The 19957-nt window shown below is 48.5% G+C and overlaps 2 protein-coding genes and 1 pseudogene across 7 annotated transcripts in view; 1 reads left to right on the top strand and 2 right to left on the bottom strand.

Annotated features, from left to right (window-relative positions):
- On the top strand, window positions 1–16117 carry Cpsf4 (cleavage and polyadenylation specific factor 4). 6 transcript variants are annotated; one of them, XR_007341301.1, is made up of 9 exons: window positions 7–83; window positions 4036–4086; window positions 5825–5977; window positions 8020–8115; window positions 8536–8629; window positions 10333–10405; window positions 12035–12127; window positions 14806–14910; window positions 15191–16117. XR_007341301.1 is itself a non-coding variant. In XM_015501968.2 (8 exons), exons 1-8 carry the CDS (start codon window positions 77–79, stop codon window positions 15257–15259), a joined length of 636 nt encoding a protein of 211 aa, XP_015357454.1. In that variant the 5' UTR covers window positions 1–76; the 3' UTR covers window positions 15260–16117. The 6 variants fall into 6 exon arrangements, 3 of the variants coding, with proteins under 3 accessions (XP_015357454.1, XP_015357453.1, XP_015357450.1); XR_007341300.1 differs by having other exon boundaries at window positions 12032–12127; XR_007341299.1 differs by having other exon boundaries at window positions 11957–12127.
- On the bottom strand, window positions 3328–3779 carry LOC107155946 (annotated as a pseudogene).
- Window positions 16118–16967: 850 nt separating the features above from the next.
- Atp5mf (ATP synthase membrane subunit f) overlaps window positions 16968–19957 on the bottom strand; it is a 10545-nt gene continuing 7555 nt past the window's right edge. Inside the window, exons 3-4 of the mRNA XM_015501976.2 lie at window positions 18203–18319; window positions 16968–17126 (exon numbers count right to left, since the gene is read on the bottom strand). Coding sequence (XP_015357462.1) covers window positions 17098–17126; window positions 18203–18319 — 146 coding nt within the window. The 3' untranslated portion in view covers window positions 16968–17097. The remainder of the gene's footprint in view (window positions 17127–18202; window positions 18320–19957) is intronic.

Here is a 19957-nt window from a genome sequence, read left to right as displayed (position 1 = left end):
CGTGGACCACATCAAGTTCGACCTGGAGATCGCCGTGGAGCAGCAGCTCGGGGCGCAGCCGCTGCCCTTCCCGGGCATGGACAGTGAGCGCGGGGCCCCGGCGGGCGGGCGGGCGAGACCAGCTCGGACCCGAGACTCAGCGTCCCGGGCCCTTTCCCCTCATGTGGGACCCCTCTCCCTCGCCTGGACCCGGGAGCCTCTTCCTCGGACCCTGGATCGCCTGGGGCTGTTCGTGATAAGCTTTAGGGCGGCAGGACTGTGTCGGTTGTCCCCGTAACTCTTGAATGAAGGCGCATTCTCCCAAATTGGAAACCTCCACATACACACCCGCTTCTCCAACCAGAGAGAAGTCCCTTCCCACCTCCCTCACCCCAAGCGCCGCCTTATTGCTTTCACCAAAACCGGGCTGTTCCAGGAGCCCAGTGAGGGAAGAACCAGCTCTCCTTCGCTCCAGGAAACCCACAACCAGACCTTCGGATTCCGTTCTTTTCCTAAGACTCCCCACTCCTGGGAGATCACTCCTGGTTCTGGATCTATCAGCTTTTCCTCTGAAACCCAACTCCAGATCATTTACTGCACCCAGGCGGATATATCGACCCTTGTTCTGAGATCCCTCTACTCTCCCTCTTCACATGGGGGCTCCTGGCTTCTCTATCCTCACTTTCAGCAGATTAATTCTTAACTCCTTTCTGAGTTAATGACAGGTAATGCTATAACACTAAAGCTCAAGGAGTTCATAGAGGTCCAGGTGGGGCAGCAGTTTTGGGCAAAGCCAGGAGATCTCTTCAGGGTTGCATCCCCTCTCCCATGACTGCCAGGGGACTGCAGTTGGCGCTCTTCTTCCTGTCTCTACAGCCTCATTCCCCTTCTGGCAATCAGGGCTTCCAACTTGAGTCTATCCCCTCCTGCTGATACTCATGTGCCAAACAATGTTTATGCCCAAAAAACAAATTCAAATTATTTTACACACACAGACACCTGCAAATAACTCTTCAACTTCAGAAACACACTATCTTGCACACACACCCACATCCACTCACACACTAAGACTTCTGTCTTTTTTCCCCCCTATGGTACTATGGATTGAATTTAGGGCCTTGCAAGTGCTAAGTAAGTGCTCTACCACTCAGCTACATCTCCAGCTCTCTTTATTTTTATTATTATTTTGAGATGGTATCTCCCTAAGTTTTGCTGAGGCTGGACTCAACCTTGTGATCCCCCCTGCCTCAGGCTCCCAGCCAACTCGGATTACAGGCATACACCATAGCACTTGGTCCTTCTGTCTTGTTTTGTTTTTAATATGCCTTCTCCCTGTATTGCCCAGGCTAGTCTCGAATGCATGGACTTAAATAATGCTCCCACCTCAGTCTCCCAAGAGTTGAGAGTACAGGCATGTACCAGGACTCCCAGCCTTTTTCTGGCTTGAGGTCATGGAACAATCCAGGAAAGGCAACTCATCTCTCCATCATTCTACAAGCCTGTGGGAGCAGGTGCAATGATAAGGATCCCACATATCTATTCCTAGGGATGGTCAGGTCAGCACAAGTGCCTCCCCAGCCCAGGGCCTCAAACTTGGTAGCACTCACTGTTTGTTTGTGATCATATTCATTATGCTAAAGCCCAATGAGGCTATAATCCTTCCTCACTCTTCCTGCAGTTCATTCCCATCTCAGTTTGAGAAGAACTATCAGTTTTGCCCCTGAGGTATTCTCTTATTCAATTTCCCTGATACCAGTCCCCAGGACTGTGGATTTCTGACTTTAAAGAATGAACCTCTGAAAAGAACAAGACTAAATACTCTTAAGTGTTACTTTTTTTTTTTCTTTTTTGGGGGGTACTGGTGATTGAACTCAAGGGCACTCAACCACTGAGCCATATCGCCAGCCCTGTTTTTTGTATTTTACTTAGAGACAGGGAGTCATTGAATTGCTAAGCACCTCACTGTTGCTGAGGCTGGCTTTGAATTCATGATCTTCCTGCCTCAGCCTCCAGAGCCACTGGGATTACAGGCGTGTGCCACTATGCCTGGCAAGTGATATTTTTTTTTGGTACCGGGAATTGAACTGAAGGGTACATGACCACTGAAGCACATCTCCAGCCCTATTTTGTATTTTATTTAGAGACGGGGTCTTACTGAGTTGCTTAGCACCTCGCCATTGCTGAGGCTGGCTTTGAACTCGTGATCCTCCTGTCAACCTCCCAAGCTGCTGGGATTACAGGCTACACCACCGCACCTGGCATGCAAGTAATACATTTTTTAAAAAAATATATATTTACTTGTAGATGGATGGACACAATACCTTTGTTTATGTAGGTGTTTTTTGTTTGTTTTTTAACGTAGTGCTGCAGATCAAACATAGTGCTTCATGTGTGCTAGGCAAGCACTCTGCCACTGAGCCACAACCCCAGCCCCCCCAGTGATGGATTTTTTAACACAAGACTTTTCAAGCTTTTTTTTTTTTTTAATATTTATTTTTTAGCTTTAGGTGGGCACAATATCTTTTTATTTTGTTTTTATGTGGTGCTGAGGATCGAACCCAGTGCCTCATGCATGCCAGCGCGCTACCACTTGAGCCATATCCCCAACCGCTTTTCAAGCTTTTTAAAGTGCAAATAATGACTCTCCTCTAACTTCCTGGTAACACCTCTAAATACAACAGCCTTAACTCTATAGTAGCAAAATCTACCTGCTGTTTATAAGCCATAGAATCTCTTCTATGGCTTAGCAAATGGGTTTCAGATATTCTGTTGGTGGCTCTTCAGAAATTTTGAAATGCCTGCCAATAGGAAAAACAGCTCTTGAAGCAAAGGAGAGTTTACCCTAGAAGTTGTGGCTGGTGAATTCCTGGACTCATCAAAATAGCTGGCCCCAGGGTCCCATAGACTTCTACTGTACTCTGCCTCTGTGGTCTTGCTTACCTTCCCAGAACTGGCTACACCTGTGCAAAAGAAAGGCCATGCTCCTTTAGTAATGATATGTTAATGATGCATATTAAGAGCAGGTCTGAATCCATGTCTTTACTTACAGTCTTTCTTCAGGACTAGCGTCTCATAGGCACCTGCCTCTTTTTCCTGTAACCTGTCTCCCTTCAGAGGCCCCATTTGCTTGTTGATATTTCCTGTGAGATCATTTCCTCCTTCTTAAGTGCCATGAATTAGCCCTCCTGGAAGGTCTGAGCTGGGGTAATTAACCTATTTTTGTGACCTTGTACTCCATCCTACCTTCCTCAACCACTCTTAACTCTTGTTGTTATTTTGTTTTTGCAGAGCAGATTCCCAAAATATCAGTAAAGTTCAGCTTTTTATTGAAGATGTTACAAAAGAGGTTTAATCAAAAAGACCAAAGCCCATAGTATCATCAGAGTCCTCAGATTCTTCTTTCTTCCGCTTTCTTCTCCTTAGCTAGGGTAACAGTGGTGGAGAGGTCAGGACCTCCTGCCAGTGCCTTATCAGCTGCCAGAGCAGGTCCACCAGCCCCTACATTGCCAGTGAGGCTCCATTGTTGATATTGACCAAGGCCTTTGCAAATGCATCAGGCTGGAAAGGTTCACCATTTATACCAGCTGCTTTAATGAGGGCATTGATCCTCTCTGTGACAATCACCTCATCATCCTGCAGGACAAGAGCAGAGTAGATACAGGTGAACTCAGAGATGTAGGCCATGGTGTCCTGTATGTTTCTAGTCACCAGATGAAGTAAGGGTATCACCCCAATGTAACCTTTGCTTCCTGGGAAGGACCATGCACCTGGGTGGCATCTGAGGAAAAGCCACTCTTCAGCTTCTAATACCTTGAAAGGTCACTTCCAGGAGGTTCTCAGCACTGACTGATGCTCTGTCTCAATGTGCATGTCTCATTTTGCAGGGAATGACTGAAATAAGTGGTTTTCGCCTGACTTGGTTGGGCTTTGCATCTTTTGCTAATGTTTCCTGTACCCTAGGTCAAAGGCCAGAATAAACCCTTCCCATTGTCTTCAGTCATTGCAAATAGCAATGGCACTTTGCTTTGGTTGATGCTGCTCCCTTTCTTTTTACAGAGTCGGGGGCTGCTGTCTGTGAATTCTTTTTGAAAGCTGCCTGTGGCAAAGGTAAGAGACTTCGGTTTTCTAAAATGCCCCTTCACCACCTTGTCCCCTAGCAGACTTGTAGGTCACCAAGTCTCTGACTTGTGTTGCCTTCTGCAGACCAACAATGTCCTTAGTTGAATAGGCTAGGAACCTGATGGGGCATCCCCAAATCTAAACACAGGATTGAACCTGGCTCAGATGCTGCCTTCTCACCTCAGCAGAGAAGAAGCCCCAGCATTGAGGCATCCAGAAATGTTCTCAAGGTACCAGAGTTACTCTGTGACTGAGCCCAGTGAATATAGGCCTCTTTGATTCCATTCTCTCGGGCTTTCTGTCCACTGTGGCTTCTTAGCAAAGGACCCTGCAATACTCCTTCTTTTGAGGTCTTGTTTGTACTAACCAGGTCCCAATACACACTGTATGAGCCAGATAGTCTGTTAATTCTGGGCACATATATGTCTGGGCATTTTTCACCCTATAGGGAAATTTATTTAGGAAACTAAATCAGAAAGTTGACAAGGAACACAGGACTAGATCAAGGGGATGGATCTAGAGGATGATTTGGGTTAGTTTTGGTTGTATAGCAGTCATTTGTCACTGAAGCAGGTAGATGAATTAGCTCAGTGTCATACGATGTGGTCAGGATATCATTCCCCCACTGGGCTCCTGGTCTCTTTTCCATGTGTTTGCTTATTTATTCTACCCTCTGACCAGCCACCTTGTGTGCCACAGCAATCCTTAACACAGCTATTTGTTAGTACAGTAGCCGCTACCCACATGGACCTATTCAAATTGAAATTTAAAAAATTTAAAATGTACCTCAGTGAGATAATAATAATTCAAATGCTAAATAGCCATGTGTGGTTAGTGGCTGTCATACTGGACGGCAGAGATGTAGGCCATTGCCTTCCACTCTCACAGAAAATTCTACTGGACAGGGCAAGCATAGATCTTTCCTGCTTACAGCTTCTTTCTAGTTGGGCCTTCCCTGTGGTCCTGCTAGGATACCAGTTATGTCTGACATTCCCCGAGGATGACTCTGTCACATTTGGGCAGTACAGGTCCTGCTGCAGAAGAACATCTCCCCTCATTTGCATATATTAAATTTCTTCCATTTTAAAGTTGATCTGGAGGCTTAAAAGTGGGCACTTCTAACAGGAGACAACTCCTGTCTGGATTCTAGTCTTCTCTTGGTGGTCCTCTTTATCCTTTAGGGTTTCTCAAACCCCAGTCTTTGTTTTACCGCCCCAGTGATTTTCCTGTGTAAGTGTACCACTGGAACTATTTTTAATTAAGGAACAAACTGACCCTGCAGCCCCACCCCAACCTAGGCCTGTTTTACCTTCATCTTACAGTAATATCTATGAAATCCTGATCTGATGTTTCAGTTATATTTTTCTAAAACACCTTAAACTAAAATACAGAGCTGTTAAACTGTTAAATGTTTGCTGGGGAACTGGAGTTGTAGCTCAGTGGTAGAGTGCTTGCAAGCACATGTGAAGCACTGAGTTTGATCCTCAGCACCACGTAAAAATAAATGAATAAAATAAAGGCTTTGTGTCCATCTACAGCTAAAACTACTGTTAAAGAGAATGTTTGCTGGTATAGTGCCTGAAACCACGTTGCCTTCTGCCAGGGGCACCTCCACCACCTCCTAGGGTATGCTGCTTTCAGGTGTTCAGAGAAGTGTGGAGTGAAGGCGCCTTCATTTCCCCAAGCCCATACCTCTCCTTACTCAGTGGCCCCTCTTCCTGGGCAGGGGGCATGTGCCCATTTCGCCACATCAGCGGTGAGAAGACAGTAGTTTGCAAACACTGGCTGCGGGGGCTGTGCAAGAAAGGGGACCAGTGTGAATTCCTGCATGAGTATGATATGACCAAGATGCCTGAGTGCTACTTCTACTCCAAGTTCGGTAAGGCGCATGAAACCCTGGGAGGTGGCACCAAGAACCCAGACCCCAGGGCCAAGCAGCTCCTCAGGGCCTGCTGCATCTCTACCTTCTCCCAAATATCCAGTTTCTGATGAGAAACTTGGGCAGTGCCTACTAGCCCTAACTGGCTCTGTAGTGAGGGGGTATCATGGTGATAGCCCCTCATGTCTTTATAGTGCTCCAGAGTTTGGAGTACTTTTAGACACTGAGATTTACAAGGGTCCCATTAAGCAAATAAGCAGCGCAGCCGATCAGAGACCTTGCTTCTATTCCTGGTAGCCTGATCCCTGAAATCCATGTCTCCATCCAGCTTGGTCATTGAGTACCCCTGGGTCTAAGATGGTGCCTTATCTCTGGGAATGTGATCTGGGGTAATATCTTTGCCATCTTCACAGCCCTCAGAGTTGGTCTCCTGGTGGCAGTGAGCCCCCCTCTTCACCTTAAAACAGATTGCTTTGAGCTCTGCATAGAGAGTATGAGGCCTCACCTTTCCTGAGTGACTTGTGTGGAGAAGCAGGGGACAGAGTGGAAGCAGTGGTGCTGGTGTAGAGCTTAGTCCCCAGGGTTTATGACTGCTCTGACCTTCAAGGTGACCCAGAAAGAAGCTCTGTTGGTCAGCACGAGGGCTGGCTCTGGACCTAGGACTGCAGGCCCTATGTAGGGGCTAGGGCAGGAGGTTGGAAGCCTGTGGGAGGCTTTGCAGCAAGCTGAGTGCTGGGCTTGCTTTGCACTTTCAAAGCACTATTGTTAGAGGAGATGTTAATTACTTCAGCATCCCAACAGGCTTGGCTGCTGGCTTATTAATGATAGTTGTGGCTTGTTTTGTTGAGGCAGCATAAGCTATGAAGTCAAAGCAGACAGACAGAACTAGGACTTGGCCTTCCCAGCTTCCCATGGCTCCCACTGCAATGCTGGAAATGGGCTGAGCCTCCCATCTGGCCCCAGAGCTCTCCCTTGAGGGCATCTCTCTGCAGGCTGGCCTAGGGTTCCCTCCTTCCTGCTGGGCCCATCTCTGAAATCCCCTCTGCCTGCCTATCCTCTGTAGCTCCTGCCTTAGTGCAGACACATCACCTGCAACTTCTGTCACTTGTCCACAGATGTGTATTGGGGTTTCCTTCTACACACTGGAGAGAGAGGGGTAAAGAGGACAGACTGGTCCTTGCCCCATGAGTTTTTACTTCAGTGGGTTGGATACAGAGGCAGCTGATAAGCCAGTGAGACAAGGAAGAAAATTTTTCATGGAAAGTGCTGGGAAGGAAATGAGCAGTGGTAAGACCCACATGGAATCTACTTTAGGCAGAGAGACCTGGGAAGGACTCTGAAGAGGAGTCCTGGGCTGGCAACTGGAGGGTAGGAAGGATTCATCTTGGGCAGCAGAGGAAACCAGAGTGGTTGAGAAGGGGGTCCCTAAGCCTGTGATGGGCCAGGGCAGGAGTTTGCATGTCCTCTCGATCATAAACAAGGGTTAACATAGGTTGCAGAGCAGATCTGGAGGTGAGCGGTCAGCCAGGAAAGTAAGTATGTCCTGGTGCCGGGGGCCAGCTGGGCTGGTTACTTCTGAGAAGCACTAGTCCACGTGTGTTGTCATCATCTAGGCTTATCCCATGCCACCACATGGACCCAGCCTTGAGCTCCCAGATCCTCCCTGTGTTTGTCCTAAAAGTTAGAATTCCTTAGACCTTCCCCCATCCCAGCTCATAGATGGGAAGAGCTGATCAGAGTAGAACGGGAATTCCCTAGTCTCAGGTGCATTTGCATATCAGGCTTGCTACACTGTCCTCTGGGAAGGGTAGAACTATGGATTTTGATGAGAGCCTGCCCTGGGCCAGGCTCTGCTGATGTCATTATTCCTCTCAGCAGCAATGATGCATGTGAGGGAAAAACTGTTACAGCCCCACTGAAATTCTGCCCTGGGTTCAGGGTTTGCCAGGCCAAGCCTGGACACTGGACCCCCTTGGGCCCTCTTTGCCTTGGGAACTCTCCTAGCACTGTTCTAGGAGGCCACATGTCTGGGTTTCCTGCAGGGGAGTGCAGCAATAAGGAGTGCCCCTTCCTTCACATCGACCCCGAGTCCAAGATCAAGGACTGCCCTTGGTATGACCGTGGCTTCTGCAAGCATGGTAAGTGCTAGGGTAGGCTGGGCTTGGCCCCAGGAGAAAGGCCATACCCCTCCCTCTGCCCACATCACCCTAGGGCTGCCAGCTGGTGCTCCTGGGACATAACTCCATCTGTGCCACCTGTCCCAGTGAAACCTGAATTCTGTGGCCAGTGAGACTTTTTCACACCACTCCTTTCCCTCAGGCCTCCCAAAGAGGCTGTGTGGATGGCATTCTTGCCTGCAGTTTTAATGAGGAGCCCAGTGTAGAGAGGCCTTTCTGCCTGTTGTCCTCTATGAATGATAGCCCAAGCCAGCCTGTGAAGCCACACTCTGGTTCTCTGTACCCCAGGCAGTCTGGGTGGGGCTATTAACTATTAGCAGGGACACCAAGGTATCCCCTATAGAGGGGGCATCTGAGTGACCCAAACATTGGGCTCCGCAGGTCCCCTATGCAGGCACCGGCACACGCGGAGAGTCATCTGTGTGAATTACCTCGTGGGATTTTGCCCGGAGGGGCCCTCGTGTAAATTCATGCAGTGAGTACTCTGGCCCCAGCCCTGCTGCTGCCCCTTTGTCCTTCCTGGTTGCAGCTGGGCTTAGGTCACTGGGTGATGTCAGCACCACGGCCTGGGGCAGGAGTGGGAGATGAGGGAGGAAATCACTACTTATGGCTGCTACTGCTTCTGGAGCATAAAATCAGCTCTGCCTAGGCCAGCATTTAACCTTCCATGGGTCATGTGCCCTCTGGGAATCTGATGAAGGCTCTCTAGACCCTGTGCTCCAGAAAAATTCTCACATAGGCTATGATTTAGGGGGTTTAAGGACCTCAGGTAAGAGCCTGTGTCCGAGGCTAGGAATATAGCTCAGTGGTAAAGCACTTGCCTAGCATGTGTGAGGCCCATCCTCAGCACCACAAAAAAAAAAAAAAAAAAAAAAAAAAAAAAAACCTTAGGAACCTGTGTCCTAAAGGAAGGGAATTAAAGTTTCAGGGCCTTCTTTGTGTAGGTCCTGATCTTGTGGTTCCATATGAAATAATTCATATAACTCTGGCAAGTGGGAAAGATGGTACTCACTTCCCACCTGAAAACACTGGGGTTCAGGGCTCAGTCACTGGCCAGAGCCAGTAGCATGTGGTGATACCTGGTCACAGATCTGTGGGCCCCTGAAGCTGGATTCTTCTTGCCCAGTGGGGTTATTGACACTCTTTCAGGGGCATTGCCTTGGCCTTTAGAGCCCAGTGTACTTTTTTTTTTTTTTTTCTCCAGGGATTGAACCCAGGGGCACTTAACCACTGAGCTACATCTCAGTACCTCCTCACACCTTATTTATTTGTTTACTTTTTGGTTGTTGATGGACCTTTTTTTATTCATTTATTTATATACGGTGCAGAGAATCCAACCCAGTGCCTCACATACGTGAGGCAAGCACTTTACCACTGAGCTATAACCCCAACCCTCCCAGCCCTTTTTCGTATTTTATTTAGATAGAGGTTTTGTTAAGTTGCTTAGGGCCTTGCTAAGTTACTGAGTCTGGCTTTGAACTCACAATCCTCCTGCCTCAGCCTCCCAAGCTGCTGGGATAACAGGTGTGTGCCACTGTACCCAGTTCCTAGTATATTTCTTTCACTTAGTTGTTACTTAGGGATGGATTTTTGCATGAGGTGATGTTAAAGACTGCAGAGTGCCCGTGCTGCCTCTGACCACTATGCTGAACCTGCAGCAAGAGCACAGTTACTGGTTGTTGGGGACCCTGGACCCTGTCTGTGTGCAGGTAGCAGATGCTGTCACTGGGGTCCACTCCCTATATAAGCACCCATGAGCCTGCAGATGGTCTGGGAACTTCTGCTTGCAGGGTGAGCATGTCACCAAGAGATCCTATACATTATTAGGACACTCCAGACAGACTCTTTGGGGAAGGGGCCTTCTGTGCACACAGCCCTTCCATAGCAGGCATACTCCCAAGTGTGCCTGTGCTTACCTTTCTCAGAGCAGCACTTGCCCAAGGTCTCCTAGCTCTGCATAGGTAGAGCTGGGTCTGAGCCAAGGCCCATCAGTTCTGTTTTTCCTGCTGTTCTGTGGCTTTCCACAGGCATTGCTGAGTGCCAGACTTGCTGCCTCTAAGTGATTTGCGTTGCTTTTGCTTGGGCAGAGGTTAGGTGCAGTTTTCCAAGCACAACCTGACCTGTCTCCTCTCGTACCTTCTTCTCTGTTCTCAATCCCTCTGGCTGCCGGGTAACCAGCCCTCGATTTGAACTGCCTATGGGAACCACTGAGCAGCCCCCACTGCCACAGCAGACGCAGCCTCCAACAAAGGTACCGTGCCCCCGCCCCTCCTTGGCCATGCTGGCCCTGCAGAGAGAAACTCAGTGCCACTTCAGTGTGTAGTCTGCAGTGTACAGTATGCTGTAGTCCCAGCTGGAGGCCTGTGAGAGGAGAGTGAGGGAGGAGGCAGGAGAGAAGGGAAGTGCCTTCAAGTTCTAGCAGAAAAATCAGGGAGAGCAGTTCACATATCTCCCTAGAGATGGAGAGCTTCTGCCAGAGCTGAATTCCCACTTGGCCTCATCCCTTGCCTCAAACCTAGAACCTCAGCAACATGAGGCCAAGAGCAGGATGGCAAACAAGATTGTGTGTCACTGTGTGAATGTGGCATGGTGCCACTGCAGCTCCATAGTGCCTGCCTCGGGAGCTGGGTAAAGGGTGGCCTCGGCCCACATCTCCTGCTCTTGTTTCTGTTCTTCCCTTTATAAATGGGGAAAGTGGGCTCTTAAAGAAAGACTTACCTGAGGGGCACCAGCAGGAAGGGGCTTGATGAAGGAGCACAACCAAGGCCAACTGTTCTTTGGCCAGTAACATCGCTGCTCCTTGGAGGTTCCAACCAAGAATAGGGCTGAAGGACTAGCTGGTTCCAGTTGTCTATTCAGGCCCACAGTGCAGTTTGTTGGTCCCCTCAAGCACAGGGAGAGAAGGAAATGCCATCAACAAATGAGGATCTGCAGCAGCCCCCCAAAATCAAGGGCTGTGTGGGTTTGAGTACCAGAGTGGGGGACTGGGCCCAGAGGAAGGGCTGGCCCGGGTGTTAGGCTGGGCCTCCAGTAGGCCCTCTGTGTAAACTGGTCTGCCAATCTTGAAGCCTCACCTCCTGCCTGGTTGGGCTCTGAGTCAGTTACCAAAGCCCCTCCCATTCTTCTTCATTGTCATGAGCTGAGCATCCATGAAGGGATGTGACTGCACTTGGCCTCCATAGATCCCCACCTTTAGGAAAGGCAGGAATTCCTGGGCAGGGATGCAGCTGACAGCCTGAGGTTCCTAGCTTGAGTCCTGCATTTAGAGGGCCAGAGCCAAGAACCCACCTCATTGAGAGGTAGCCCTGCTGAGGAATCCCTGTCCCAGGAGCCTCCATCCCCCTCCTTCTTGCTACTCTCTAGAGGAAGGCCCTCTCAGCCCCTAGAACACAGGTCAGCATGTCAGGCTCCAACTGTTTTTCTGTGACTGTTGCTCGCCGTGTAGGCTGCTAAACATCTGGCTGAACCAAGCGTTCATCCTGACCTGAAGCTAGAACCTCAGAAACAAAAGTAAGGCCTGATCATGCCCTCGCCCCACTGCCCCAGAGACCTCTTGTCTCTTTGGTGTTTTGTTTTCTACTTTTATTTTTCGTTTTTGTGTGTCTGCATGGTGTTTTTCGGGCAGCAGCTCCTGCCATCATCACCACAAGTTTCTTTTCTGCCCACTCCTGAGCTGGGCCATCGCGGAAGCCCTCTTCCTGCTGGTCATGCGGGAGCAGTCCCGCCCTTTTTTCCTGTTCCCATTGGTAGTCTGCGTGCACGTGTTTTCCACAGTAAAACCGTGTTGTGTAACTCTTTCCAGCAAAGTAACAATCCGCCATTACAAAGGTCGTCCTCCTTGATCCAGTTAACGAGTCAGAACTCTTCTCCCAATCAGCAGAGAGCCCCGCAGGTCATCGGGGTCATGCAGAGTCAAAACAGCAGTGCAGGCAACCGGGGACCCCGGCCGCTGGAGCAGGTCACTTGTTACAAGGTGAGTCCCAGGACTTGGGGACAGGGTGGGGTCTTCTCTCTGGTCATTGACCATTCCCTCCTTCCCCAGATGTGTGGTTGGTTACTTTTGAAAAGTGAAAACTTTGGTTTTTGCTGATTGTAAAAATAATGGTGGGCCACTATAGTAGTCTGGAGACCATCCTACTTCCTCCAACACATCAAGACATAGTGCAGGGTAATAAAATATTGCTGCTAAATGAGTGGACTGTGCTTGCAAGGAAACGAGAGATCTTTAAGTGCTAGGGAACAAAATGGAAACAAATCCAACGAAGAGTGATCCTTGAAGCTTTGTCTGCCCCACAGGCATCCTTAGATCATGCATCCAGGCACACTCAAGGGAATAGGACAAAGCTTTTTGCCTATGATGGAGGAACTGGATTGGGAACACACACTCCACACCTCTTAACCTAAAGTGGGACACTCGGGGAAAGGGTGAATTTAAACAAATCTACTAGAAAACTTTCTCATTCCTGGCTGTGGGTGGAAAGGAGAAACAATTCCTGAGAACAGGTAGTTGGTAGCTGATCCTTACATGATTTGGGGCCTGTGTTCACATCCTTGGTGAGAGCTAAAAGTCACAAACTGAGTTTAATCTATAATTGGCTTCCTTGGAGTATACCCGGGCTCCCAGAAGGAGCTCTGAGGGGTATATTCTCAACCCTAGCCATACAGAATCCCCACAGAGTTCCAAAGAATGAGTTCATGTTTAAAAACTCAGAAAACATAGCTGGATATAGTGGTGCACATCTATAATCCAAGTAACTCAGGAGGCTGTGGCAGGAGGTTCATAAGTTCAAGGCCAGCCTTGATAACTTGGTGAAACTGTCTCAAAAGAAAAAAATAAAAGGGGCTTGGGGGTGTAGCTCAGTGGTAGAGTACTTTTCTAGCATGTGCAAGGTCCAGGACTCAATCCCCTGAACCAAAAAAAAAAAAGACACAGTGGCACATGCCTATGATTCTAGCAGCTCAGGAGGCTGAGGCAGGAGAATCACAAGTTCAAAGCCAGCCTCAGCAATTTAGGGAAGCCCTAAAAGCAACTTAGCAAGACCCCCAAGATAAAAAAGGACTGCAGACGTGGTTTAATGGTTAGGTGCCCCTGTGTTCAATCCCTAGTACCAAAAACAATAATAATAAAAACAAACAACAGAAAGAATGTTTTTTACTCCACTACTTCAGTTTTTGAAATTTTTGCAGCAGGGTCTCATTAAGTAGCTAAGGCAGTCCTTGAACTTGCAATCTTCCTGCCGAGCCTCCTAAGTATGGGGAATATGGGAGTGCGCCATTGCACTCGATTTGTTCTTTTGCTCCTAGTAACAGTGCTGTATCATTTGTGAGCTCTTGTCTGATGTCACTGGCATCCAAGTCAAAGGGCATGTACTTAAAATGTCCATCCAGCTTGTCCTCAGGAAAGACTGGGCCCCAGGACTCTACCACAGCAGCCAGGCATTCCTTGAGCTGCTCTGTCCAGCAGAAACATGCATTCCTGGGGCTGAAGAAGGCAAGTGCTTTAAAAGCACTCAAGGAAAAGTGCATCTGGATTCAGAGAAAGCCTCTCTGGGGAAAGTTCTGAGCCTAAGCCTTAAGATGTGAGAAGAGCAAGGAAAGGGAAAGATCTGGAAAAGGCAAGATGGGTGGAAGGCATGCCTTACTAAATTGCTGAGGCTGGTCTAGAACTTGAGATTCTCCTGTCTTAGCCTCCTAAGTCACTGGGATTACAGGTGTGCACCACTGCGCTCGGCTCATGCTGTTAATATTAAAAATACTTCATGTGAATCCTAGATTCCTGGGAACAACTATGAAGACCAATGAATGTGCTGGGTCCTGGGAGTGGGGCCTTGTGGTTATGCTTTCTGGTGATCATATTAGCCTAAGGGCCAATTATCCATGAAGTCACACCTACAGATTAAACAGATCTTAAAAACATGAGACTGCAGTGTAGGATAACAGAATAAATAGGGGCACTGGGTAAGGATAGTAGAACCCCTTTATATTGTTACACACCAGGGAAGCAGGGAGTGGGGATTATGGGAACAGAGTTGGGGAGGGCAATGGGGATTAGCATCTGCACCCTCCAGATGCCTCTTGAGCCTCTGTTTCATGCTTGAGGTTGCCATTCACTTAGATTTCCCTTCTGTTTTAAGTCTCACAAGGATAGAGACACTATGGGAGGTCCTGGATAATCAGCCAATATAAATCAGGGTCAGTGTTAGATGTGTCAGAGGTGACGCTATCAGCTCCACTCACCCAAGTCTAATCATTGTCCCATCTTTGACCCTGTGATTAAAACCTGTTCTCATGGGTAGCTTAGACAGTTGTGCAGGAGCCAGGAGGGAGCCGGGCACAGTGGCACACACCTATAATCCCAGAGGCTCTAGAGGCTAAAGTAGGAGGATTGGGAGTTCAAAGCTAGCTTCAGCAATTTAGGGAGGCCCTCAGCAACTTAGCAAAACCCTGTCTCTAAATAAAATATAAAAAAGGACTAGGGATGTGGCTCAGTAGTTAAGCACCCCCAGGTTCAATCTGCAGTACTTTAAAAAAAAAAACAAAACAGGAGGGAAAGTGTCAGTTCAGCCCACCCTGTGTCCACAGCCATGGCTCCCAAAGCTGGGGAAGGAGCCTGGTAGCTTCTCTTGCGTTGTTCCCTCCCCATCTCCTCAGGGAGGCCCCAGGCGTTGGCTCAGAGGTAAGTGACTGACTGGCCTGTGTGCAGAGAGGGCCGAGAGCTCTGATGCCGTGGACTTCTCTTCGTCCTGCCACCCACTTGTGAGTCCTTCCCAGGCAGGCCCAGGTCTGGTGCAGGTGAGGTACAGGCTGAAGGGGCACCTTGCTGGGCTCTCAGGTCACTCTGGTGACCTTGCTGGCTGCAGTTTCTGTACCACTGCACCTTTCTTGAGATTCCTCTGCTTGTGTTTGAAAGGAAATCTTGCCACAGAATTTCAGGGTTCTCCCTAGCTTGGTATTTGGTGGGTACTGCCTTAGTTGAAAATTACATTTGAAAATGGTGTTGTATTTTTCTCTCTCCTTCCCCTTCTGCTGTTCCCAGTGTGGTGAAAAAGGACACTACGCCAACAGATGCACCAAAGGGCACTTGGCCTTTCTCAGTGGACAGTGATGGCAGCTGGAGTCAGCTCAGAGCAGCCTGAGGGGCCCTGCTGTTGGGTGTGTGCACTGCCTGCTGAATGTAGTGTTGGTGCAGCTGACTAAAGCCAGCAAGCATGCTCACTGGGGCTTGTCGTTCTGAGGGGCCACAACTGTTAAGTTTCCTATCATTTTGCTGTAATCTCTTTTTAAAAAGGGACATGTGCTTCGTTGTGTCCCCAAGTCGACATCATGTTTGCCTGGGCTTCCACGCCTCTTTTTCTGGGACTCCCTGCACACCTACCCTCCAGGGGGAGGATGTAGTTGAGGAAGGGCTTGTGCTATGCTGTTGTGTGTGGAAGATGGCCTTTCCCCTCAGGGGCTCGTTAAACACCAGTTCTTGGAGAGCCCGGGGATTGGTGGATCATTCAGAGCTGTGGCAGGTCATGCCAGCTTCCACTGCGTCCTGCTGAATCCTGAAGCTGTGCCTATCAATGTGATTTGAACAAGGGAGCCCTTCCTGACAAACTCAGTGCACTCACTGCCTCAGCCTAGCCCTGGGCCCAGGTGGCAGCAGTTGAGGGCTGCAGGGCTCTCTAATTTGAGGTTCTGTCTTCTGGGCTTATTTTCTCATGGGGCCCTGATGATGTTGAAGGTATTCTTCAGCCAGAGCCACACACCACCCTTTAAATAGCTGATCCATTTGCGCCTACCTCCTGCTGATCAAGAGTCTGTACTGTCACTCAGACACCTGTGGCATGCAGAGGAGACTGCCCTGCCCTTGAGCCTGGAAAATGTGAAACCATCACCTGCAACCTGCTGGGCAAGTGGGCCTATCAAAGTTCAATTACAAGAACAATTTTTATGAAGTTGATTAAAGCTTGTTTTTTAAGCTGTGTCTCATTACTTATGGGGACTGTGTGCTGGGGAGACCCACAGGCTGCACTAGCTGCCTGGCATAAAGCGGTGATTGGTGCTTTCTCATCTCTTTGAAAGAGAATCTCACAAAGAGCAGTGGTGCTGCCTAGACGGGCCCTTGTACCCAAAGCTGGCAGGTCTCACCCCTGTCAGCTGTTGGGTGATGCCTATTCATCCAGATTCAGCCCATCTAGGGGATCCTGGACATGACATTGCCCTCCCCAGCCTGTCCCCCATAGCCTGCACCCAGCAGTGTATATGCTTACTGTTGGCCCCTCAGTAAGGAAGTGGTGTCAGTCTACATGCACCTAATGTCATCTGAAGCCCTCTGATGAATAGGGGGCAGCCCACATCAGGTCTGTGCGTTTCCCTCACCCCTATCCAACTGAGCTCCCTGCTACCAAAGCCATCTTACCAGGAAGCCTATGTTTCCTAAGGGCTCTCCAAATAGTGCTTGGTGACCTGGCCCGGGAGCCCCTGATGCCCTAGTTTGTGCAGAAAAATAAGCAAAGAGAAGACTTCGCAGTCATCTATCTGAAAACCCCCCGCCTAGAGCTTAGATGGCCAGGGATGAGATCTGGCATTTTCAGGGACACAGGCTGGCTTTGAACTTGTGATCCTCCTGCCTCAGTCTCTCAAGCTGCTAGGATTAGTCTGTTGGCTTTCTGTCTGTTGGCTGACAAAGGCCACAGTATCTCCAAATGCCCACAACACTCATGGCAGCCAGCCCAAGCGATGGGGGCTCCAAGGATTAAAGCCCTGGGTGTCTGACGATCTCACACCTCGGAGTGAGGGTGATAGGCACATCAGGCAAACAGCACACATACCAGTCACCTTTTATTGGATATTAATACTCAGGATACGAAAGGATTCTGCCGTGAGGCCATGATTTCAGTTCTTCACAGGGGAGGCAGTCTCAGGAGTACATAATATGGTCTCCACACTGGCCCCTCTTCAATGGTACTTTCGTCGCCGCTCGTGCTCTGAAATGAGGGGAAAGGGCAAGTTTTTTAGAAGGTATTCTGGTGAAAACACAAGCCTTCAAGAGGACAGAAGCTTTAACCATGCAGCCTTCCTATGAGTTCCTTTCAAATGACCCAGAACCTGTCTGCACAGTCAGCTGACCTGGGGCCACAGAGACATCTCAGGAGCCAACTGCCACCTGGCCAGCCTCTTCCAGGAACACCCACTTAGTCAAACAACCTTTAGAGGAAGCACTGGCTCAATACAACAGGTTGGCAGGGGCTAGATGCTACCAGGAACAGACTGGAAAACCACTGATATTTCCCAGAATCTCAACAGGTATCTCAGGCCATGCTGCATATCATCTGAGACCATCTTAGGTCTTAGAGCAAGGAAAGTTTTTCCAGAACACTACACAGACAATGGATTCTACCACTCAACCCTCTGTGCACAGGCTACCAGGAAGACCAAGCCAAATTTTAGCAAGAGCCTGAAGGATCTTAGAGAATGCTTAACAACTATTACCTTTACCCTAGCTTCATCTTGTTTCACCTGTGTTCTTGTCACAAACTTCTCACTTAAAAACAGTACCCTAAGCCAGGCGTAGTGGCACATGCCTATAATCCTAGCAGCTTGAGAGACTGAGGCAGGAGGATCACAAGTTCAAAGCCAGCCTCAATATCTGGTGAGGTGCTAAGCAACTCAGTGAGACCCTGTCTCTAAATAAAATACAAAAATAGGTCTGGGGGTCTGGGGCTGTAACTCAGTGGCAGAGCACTTGCCTAGCATGCGGGAAGCACTGCGTTCAATCCTCAGCACCACATAAATATAAACAAATAAAATAAAGCATTCTACTGTCCATCTACAACTACAAAAAAAAAAATAGGACTGGAAATATGGCTCAGTGGTTGAGGGCCCCTGAGTTCAATCCCAGTATCCAAAAAATATTTCCCCCTATTCTTTAAATGGAAGTGTAGGCAAAAAACATACTAAAGGTCCCTCAGCTGGCAGAAAGTGAACTACCATATCTAACAAAGCAAGCCATCACCACAATCTCACGGAAAGCTGGAGGCAAGATAATGCAAGAAGCACTCACTGAGTTCTTTGTAAGAAAGGCAGTAGCTGAAAAGCACGTATGCTGCCAGCACCATGTTGACCCCTGCGATGCTCCCCTTCTTCACGTTGATGTATTTGTTGTAGTACCGGTGGTAACCTGCAACAGAAGAGGCATTCACTGCCCTGCTCTGCTGAAAATGCTTTCTGTAATGCACAATTTGAGGATGACTGGGATTCAGGGACCCAGTCCTACTCTGGCTCTTTAATTCACTCACCCTATATTCCCTAGCTGATAAAGGTGCCTGGGGGACCTACAGCACAAGGACAGCCTTGTACCTGGATCTACCCTTTGGCCTTACTCTCCTAGATAGGATCTAGCTTGTCTGCCTTGGATCCTACCTCACTTTGTCTAGCTCTTAAAAATCCCCTTTACCCTAATGTTGACTAATTCTGTCCCAGATTCCAACTCCTTTATAAGGGGCCCCATGGTTGTAGCAGCTTCAACAACCAGGCCTCTGAGGAGGAGGACTTCCCTGCATTCCTCTCTTCACTGGGTTGCCTAACAAAATAGACATGTACCCACCAGAAGGGAAACAATCACACTGGTTGATGAAAAAGAATGTGATGGTGGTCCTAGTTTAAAACAGCGAGGGAGGCTGGTGTGGTGGCATATTCCTGTAATCCCCACTACTTGGGAGGCTGAAGCAAAAGGATTGCAAATGCGAGGCCAGCCTCAGCAACTTAGCAAGATACTGGCTCAAAATTAAAAATTTTAAAGATTTAAAAAAAAAAAAAAGACTGGGGATGTAGCTCAATAATAAATGAACCCTGGGGTTCATTCCCTAGTACCAAAAAAAAAAAAAAGAATGCCCCAAAGGAATTAGGCAGGGAGCTCTGAGCATGAATAGGCCACATTCATTCACTCCCTGGGCAAAAGTGGGGGAACAGGCAGAGTACTCTGATATCATGGTAGAGCTTGAGGAAAAACCTTAGGGAAGACTAAGGCAGTCAGAATCCAAAAAACAGAGGGAGGGGACCCCAATAGGATGATCTGGGTCTTTCTTCATTGAAATGATATGATAAATTACACAGGACTGACCTGAATAGTCCAGGGGTGCTCTATCACTAAGCTACATACCCAGCCTTTTTATATTTCCTTTTGAGATGGGGTTTCTTACTAAGTTGCCCAGGCAGGCCTCAAACTTGCAATCCTCCTGCCTCAGCCTTCTGAGTTGCTAGAATTAAAGGCCACTAGCCCAGCTTTTAATACTGTACTTTATAAATGCACAGACCTGAAATATGGGCAATTTCAAATATTTGTCTTGGAAGTTCAAGCAAGAAGATAAACATGATAAGACTGATGTCCAGCTGGGTGTGGTGGCACACACCTATAATCCCAGCAGCTCAAGAGGCTGAGGCAGGAGGATCACAAATTTGAGGCCAGTCTCAGCAACTTAGTGAGGCCCTAAGCACTTAGCAAGACTCTGTCTCAAAATTTTAAAAAAGGGGAAGGTGGGGATGTGGTTCAGTGGTTAAGTACCCCTGGGCTCAATCCCTAGTACCAAAAAAAGATTGAGCCGGGCATGGTGGCACATACCTATAATCCCAGCAGCTAGGGAGGCTCAGGCAGGAGGATGGCAAGTTCAAAATCAGCCTCAGCAAAAGCAAGGCACTAAGCAACTCAGTGAGACGCTGTCCCTGAATAAAATACAAAATAGGGCTGGGCTCAGTGGTTGAGTGTCCCTAAGTTCAATCCCCAGTACCAAAAAAAAAAAAAAAAAAAAAAAAAAAAAAA

Source organism: Marmota marmota, unplaced genomic scaffold, assembly GCF_001458135.2.
Source record: "Marmota marmota marmota unplaced genomic scaffold, marMar, whole genome shotgun sequence".
In the NCBI taxonomy this organism is placed as follows: Eukaryota; Metazoa; Chordata; class Mammalia; order Rodentia; family Sciuridae; genus Marmota; species Marmota marmota.
This window is presented reverse-complemented; position numbering and strand designations above follow the sequence as displayed.